This window comes from Mustelus asterias, chromosome 3, assembly GCF_964213995.1.
Source record: "Mustelus asterias chromosome 3, sMusAst1.hap1.1, whole genome shotgun sequence".
Classification (NCBI taxonomy): Eukaryota; Metazoa; Chordata; class Chondrichthyes; order Carcharhiniformes; family Triakidae; genus Mustelus; species Mustelus asterias.
Window position 1 is genome coordinate 122,197,140 of NC_135803.1, and position 6,958 is coordinate 122,204,097.

At 73.0% G+C, this 6,958-nt stretch overlaps 1 protein-coding gene across 1 annotated transcript in view; it reads left to right on the forward strand.

The window, feature by feature from the left end:
* Positions 1 to 911: 911 nt before the first annotated feature.
* Positions 912 to 6,958, forward strand: part of psmd6 (proteasome 26S subunit, non-ATPase 6) — a 33,592-nt gene continuing 27,545 nt past the window's right edge. The window contains exon 1 of the mRNA XM_078209513.1: positions 912 to 1,577. Within this exon, the coding sequence (XP_078065639.1) occupies positions 1,433 to 1,577 (145 nt within the window). The 5' untranslated portion in view covers positions 912 to 1,432. The remainder of the gene's footprint in view (positions 1,578 to 6,958) is intronic.

Consider the following 6,958-nt stretch of genomic DNA (forward strand, 5'->3'; position numbering starts at 1 on the left):
TGAGCCATTGCCTATCCACTGTCAACACCTTTAGTAAGGTTTCCCAATCTTTCCTTGCCAATTTACACCTCATACCTTTTACTTAGATTCAGGACGCCAGCTTCAGGTTCAACTACTTCGCTCCCCATCTTAATGAAGAATTCTATCATCTTATGGTCGCACCGCCTCAAGGGACCCCACACAACACGATTGTTAATTAATCCTTTCTCATTGCACAATACCCAGTCTGGAATAGCCTGTTCTCTGGTTGGTTTCTCAACGTATTGGCCTAAAAAAAACCATCACGTACACACTCCAGGAACTCGTCCTCCACTATACTATTGCTAGTTTGGTTTCTGCAATCTTTGTAAAATTATAGAATCCCTACAGGGCAGAAGGAGGCCATTCAGCCCATTGAGTCTGCACTGACTTTCCGAAAAAGCATCCTACCCATGTCCTTTTTCATAACTCCACGTGTTTACCCACTAATCCTCCTAATTTACACCCTTGGGGCACTAAGGGGCAATTTAAATTTAGCATGGCCAATTCACCCAACCTGCACATCTTTGGAGTGTGGAAGGAGACCAGAGCACCCAGAGGAAACCCATGCAGACACGGGGAGAATGTGCAAACTCTACACAGACAGACACCCAAGCCTAGAATTGGAGAGGAAAGAGAGGTTTGGAGTTAGTGGGGTTTGCATGATCCTTGGCCACAATTAAGACTAATAACACCCCATTCTCAGGTGCCACCACCTGCTCTACAGATTGTGCATGAGCAACTCTGCAGCAATGCCAGCTGGAAAGAGGCGGCAGGAGGCGTTACTACAGCCGCACTCCCCTGCGCCAGGAGGCGCTGTTGTGGGAGTGGAGGCGGTACTGCAAGCGCACTCCCCTGCGCCAGGTGCCGGTACTGCAGGCGCACTCCTCTGCGCCAGGTGGCGGTGTTGTGGAAGTGGAGGCGGTACTGCAAGCGCACTCCTCTGCGCCAGGTGGCGGTGTTGGGGGAGTGGAGGCGGTTCTGCAAGGGCACTCCCCTGCGCCAGGTGCCGGTACTGCAGGCGCACTCCCCTGCACGAGGTGGCGGTGGAGCGAGAGTAGAGGCGGTACTGCAAGTGCACTCCCCTGCGCCGGGTGGCGGTGTTGTGGGAGTGGACGCGGTACTGCAAGGGCACACCCCTGCACCATGTGCCGGTACTGCAGGCGCACTCCCCTACACTAGGTGGCGGAGCAGCGAGAGTGGAGGCGGTACTGCACGTGCACTCCCCTGCGCCAGGTGGCGGTGTTGCGAGAGTGGAAGCGGTTCTGCAAGAGCACTCCCCTGCGCCAGGTGGCGGTACTGCAGGCGCACTCCCCTACACTAGGTGGCGGTGCAGAGGGAGTGGTGGCTTCGGCTCTATGAGGTGAGTGCACCGGCTGAGCTCGCAGTCCGGAGCCGTGTCAAGGGAGAGAAGATGCCGCTGGAGAACCTGGAGGAAGAGGGCCTGCCCAAGAATCCCAGCTTGGGCATCGCGCAGGCCAAGTTCCTGCTGACTCTGGACGGCCACAAGAATGACCCGAAGATGCGGAGCGAGCTGATGGAGTCGGTGAAGGAGAACAGTGAGTGGCGGGAGCGGGATGTGCAGAGTCACCGCGCGGGGCCCAGCCTGGCGGCCCAGGCCCAGAGCCCGGGCTGCGGCGATACAGCTCCGCCTGGAGCTGGTTAATCTCACCCTGTTAGTGTCGGGCCCGGGACTCATTTTAAAGCTGGACCGAAGTCCGCTTCGGTGGGAGAACCACCGGCTCCCAGTCAACCTCGCCCCAGCGGCGGGGCATCGATATCGGCAGCCCCAACACCCCGTCCCTCCCTCCAACCCCCCCCCCGTCCCTCCCTCCAACCCCCCCCCCCCCCCCCGTCCCTCCAATCCCCCGTCCCTCCCTCCAACCCCCCCCCCCCCCCCCCCGTCCCTCCCTCCAACCCCCCCCCCCCCCCCGTCCCTCCCTCCAACCCCCCCCCCCCCCCCGTTCCTCCCTCCAACCCCCCCCCCCCCCGTCCCTCCCTCCAACCCCCCCCCCCCGTCCCTCCCTCCAACCCCCCCCCCCCGTCCCTCCCTCCAACCCCCCCCCCCCGTCCCTCCCTCCAACCCCCCCCCGTCCCTCCCTCCAACCCCCCCCCCCCCCGTCCCTCCCTCCAACCCCCCCCCCCCCCGTCCCTCCCTCCAACCCCCCCCCCCCGTCCCTCCCTCCAACCCCCCCCCCCCCGTCCCTCCCTCCAACCCCCCCCCCCCCGTCCCTCCCTCCAACCCCCCCCCCCCCGTCCCTCCCTCCAACCCCCCCCCCCCCGTCCCTCCCTCCAACCCCCCCCCCCCCGTCCCTCCCTCCAACCTCCCTCCCTCCAACCCCCCCCCCCCCGTCCCTCCCTCCAACCCCCCCCCCCGTCCCTCCCTCCAACCCCCCCCCCGTCCCTCCCTCCAACCCCCCCCCCCCGTCCCTCCCTCCAACCCCCCCCCCCCGTCCCTCCCTCCAACCCCCCCCCCCCGTCCCTCCCTCCAACCCCGTCCCTCCCTCCAACCCCCCCCCCCGTCCCTCCCTCCAACCCCCCCCCCCCGTCCCTCCCTCCAACCCCCCCCCCCGTCCCTCCCTCCACCCCCCCCCCCCCCCGTCCCTCCCTCCAACCCCCCCCCCCCCGTCCCTCCCTCCAACCCCCCCCCCCCGTCCCTCCCTCCAACCCCCCCCCCCCGTCCCTCCCTCCAACCCCCCCCCCCCCGTCCCTCCCTCCAACCCCCCCCCCCCGTCCCTCCCTCCAACCCCCCCCCCCTCCCTCCCTCCAACCCCCCCCCCCTCCCTCCCTCCAACCCCCCCCCCTCCCTCCCTCCAACCCCCCCCCCCCTCCCTCCCTCCAACCCCCCCCCCCTCCCTCCCTCCAACCCCCCGTCCCTCCCTCCAACCCCCCGTCCCTCCCTCCAACCCCCCGTCCCTCCCTCCAACCCCCCCCCCCTCCCTCCAACCCCCCCCCCCTCCCTCCAACCCCCCCCCCCGTCCCTCCAACCCCCCCCGTCCTCCCTCCAACCCCCCCCCCCGTCCCTCCCTCCAACCCCCCCCCCGTCCCTCCCTCCAACCCCCCCCCGTCCCTCCCTCCAACCCCCCCCCGTCCCTCCCTCCAACCCCCCCCCCGTCCCTCCCTCCAACCCCCCCCCCCCCCGTCCCTCCCTCCAACCCCCCCCCCCGTCCCTCCCTCCAACCCCCCCCCCCCGTCCCTCCCTCCAACCCCCCCCCCCGTCCCTCCCTCCAACCCCCCCCCCCCGTCCCTCCCTCCAACCCCCCCCCCGTCCCTCCCTCCAACCCCCCCCCCCCCGTCCCTCCCTCCAACCCCCCCCCCGTCCCTCCCTCCAACCCCCCCCCGTCCCTCCCTCCAACCCCCCCCCCCCGTCCCTCCAACCCCCCCCCCGTCCCCTCCAACCCCCCCCCCCGTCCCTCCCTCCAACCCCCCCCCCCCGTCCCTCCCTCCAACCCCCCCCCCCCCCCGTCCCTCCCTCCAACCCCCCCCCCCCCGTCCCTCCCTCCAACCCCCCCCCCCCCGTCCCTCCCTCCAACCCCCCCCCCCGTCCCTCCCTCCAACCCCCCCCCGTCCCTCCCTCCAACCCCCCCCCCTCCCTCCCTCCAACCCCCCCCCCCTCCCCCCCTCCAACCCCCCCCCGTCCCTCCCTCCAACCCCCCCCCCGTCCCTCCCTCCAACCCCCCCCCCGTCCCTCCCTCCAACCCCCCCCCCCGTCCCTCCCTCCAACCCCCCCCCCGTCCCTCCCTCCAACCCCCCCCCGTCCCCCCTCCAACCCCCCCCCCCCGTCCCTCCCTCCAACCCCCCCCGTCCCTCCCTCCAACCCCCCCCCCCCGTCCCTCCCTCCAACCCCCGTCCCTCCCTCCAACCCCCCCCCTCCCTCCAACCCCCCCCCCGTCCCTCCCTCCAACCCCCCCCCCGTCCCTCCCTCCAACCCCCCCCCCGTCCCTCCCTCCAACCCCCCCCCCGTCCCTCCCTCCAACCCCCCGTCCCTCCCTCCAACCCCCCGTCCCCTCCCTCCAACCCCCCCCGTCCCTCCCTCCAACCCCCCCCGTCCCTCCCTCCAACCCCCCCCGTCCCTCCCTCCAACCCCCCCCCGTCCCTCCCTCCAACCCCCCCCCGTCCCTCCCTCCAACCCCCCCCGTCCCTCCCTCCAACCCCCCCCCGTCCCTCCCTCCAACCCCCCCCGTCCCTCCCTCCAACCCCCCCGTCCCTCCCTCCAACCCCCCCGTCCCTCCCTCCAACCCCCCCCGTCCCTCCCTCCAACCCCCCCCGTCCCTCCCTCCAACCCCCCCCGTCCCTCCCTCCAACCCCCCCCGTCCCTCCCTCCAACCCCCCCCCGTCCCTCCCTCCAACCCCCCCCGTCCCTCCCTCCAACCCCCCCCCGTCCCTCCCTCCAACCCCCCCCCGTCCCTCCCTCCAACCCCCCCCCGTCCCTCCCTCCAACCCCCCCCGTCCCTCCCTCCAACCCCCCCCGTCCCTCCCTCCAACCCCCCCCCGTCCCTCCCTCCAACCCCCCCCGTCCCTCCCTCCAACCCCCCCCGTCCCTCCCTCCAACCCCCCCCGTCCTCCCTCCAACCCCCCCCGTCCCTCCCTCCAACCCCCCCCGTCCCTCCCTCCAACCCCCCCCGTCCCTCCCTCCAACCCCCCCCGTCCCTCCCTCCAACCCCCCCCGTCCCTCCCTCCAACCCCCCCCGTCCCTCCCTCCAACCCCCCCGTCCCTCCCTCCAACCCCCCCCGTCCCTCCCTCCAACCCCCCCCGTCCCTCCCTCCAACCCCCCCCGTCCCTCCCTCCAACCCCCCCCGTCCCTCCCTCCAACCCCCCCCGTCCCTCCCTCCAACCCCCCCGTCCCTCCCTCCAACCCCCCCCGTCCCTCCCTCCAACCCCCCCCGTCCCTCCCTCCAACCCCCCCGTCCCTCCCTCCAACCCCCCCCGTCCCTCCCTCCAACCCCCCCCGTCCCTCCCTCCAACCCCCCCCGTCCCTCCCTCCAACCCCCCCCGTCCCTCCCTCCAACCCCCCCGTCCCTCCCTCCAACCCCCCCCGTCCCTCCCTCCAACCCCCCCGTCCCTCCCTCCAACCCCCCCCGTCCCTCCCTCCAACCCCCCCGTCCCTCCCTCCAACCCCCCCCGTCCCTCCCTCCAACCCCCCCCGTCCCTCCCTCCAACCCCCCCCGTCCCTCCCTCCAACCCCCCCCGTCCCTCCCTCCAACCCCCCCCGTCCCTCCCTCCAACCCCCCCCGTCCCTCCCTCCAACCCCCCCCGTCCCTCCCTCCAACCCCCCCGTCCCTCCCTCCAACCCCCCCCGTCCCTCCCTCCAACCCCCCCCGTCCCTCCCTCCAACCCCCCCCGTCCCTCCCTCCAACCCCCCCCGTCCCTCCCTCCAACCCCCCCCGTCCCTCCCTCCAACCCCCCCCGTCCCTCCCTCCAACCCCCCCCGTCCCTCCCTCCAACCCCCCCCGTCCCTCCCTCCAACCCCCCCCGTCCCTCCCTCCAACCCCCCCGTCCCTCCCTCCAACCCCCCCGTCCCTCCCTCCAACCCCCCCCGTCCCTCCCTCCAACCCCCCCCGTCCCTCCCTCCAACCCCCCCCGTCCCTCCCTCCAACCCCCCCGTCCCCCCCTCCAACCCCCCCCGTCCCTCCCTCCAACCCCCCCCGTCCCCTCCCTCCAACCCCCCCCGTCCCTCCCTCCAACCCCCCCCCGTCCCTCCCTCCAACCCCCCCCGTCCCTCCCTCCAACCCCCCCCCCGTCCCTCCCTCCAACCCCCCCCCCCCCCGTCCCTCCCTCCAACCCCCCCCCCCCCCTCCCTCCAACCCCCCCCCCCCCCGTCCCTCCCTCCAACCCCCCCCCCCGTCCCTCCCTCCAACCCCCCCCCCCCGTCCCTCCCTCCAACCCCCCCCTCCTCCCCCCGTCCCTCCCTCCAACCCCCCCCCCGTCCCTCCCTCCAACCCCCCCCCCCCGTCCCTCCCTCCAACCCCCCCGTCCCTCCCTCCAACCCCCCGTCCCTCCCTCCAACCCCCCGTCCCTCCCTCCAACCCCCCGTCCCTCCCTCCAACCCCCCCGTCCCTCCCTCCAACCCCCCCGTCCCTCCCTCCAACCCCCCCCGTCCCTCCCTCCAACCCCCCCCCCGTCCTCCAACCCCCCCCGTCCCTCCCTCCAACCCCCCCCGTCCCTCCCTCCAACCCCCCCCGTCCCTCCCTCCAACCCCCCCCGTCCCTCCCTCCAACCCCCCCCGTCCCTCCCTCCAACCCCCCCCGTCCCTCCCTCCAACCCCCCCCCCTCCTCCCAACCCCCCCGTCCCTCCCTCCAACCCCCCCCGTCCCTCCCTCCAACCCCCCCCGTCCCTCCCTCCAACCCCCCCCGTCCCTCCCTCCAACCCCCCCCGTCCCTCCCTCCAACCCCCCCCGTCCCTCCCTCCAACCCCCCCCGTCCCTCCCTCCAACCCCCCCGTCCCTCCCTCCAACCCCCCCCGTCCCTCCCTCCAACCCCCCCCGTCCCCCTCCAACCCCCCCCGTCCCTCCCTCCAACCCCCCCGTCCCTCCCTCCAACCCCCCCCGTCCCTCCTCCAACCCCCCCGTCCCTCCCTCCAACCCCCCCCGTCCCTCCCTCCAACCCCCCCCGTCCCTCCCTCCAACCCCCCCCGTCCCTCCCTCCAACCCCCCCCGTCCCTCCCTCCAACCCCCCCCGTCCCTCCCTCCAACCCCCCCCGTCCTCCCTCCAACCCCCCCCGTCCCTCCCTCCAACCCCCCCCGTCCCTCCCTCCAACCCCCCCCGTCCCTCCCTCCAACCCCCCCGTCCCTCCCTCCAACCCCCCCCCGTCCCTCCCTCCAACCCCCCCCGTCCCTCCCTCCAACCCCCCCCGTCCCTCCCTCCAACCCCCCCCGTCCCTCCCTCCAACCCCCCCCGTCCCTCCCTCCAACCCCCCGTCCCTCCCTCCAACCCCCCCGT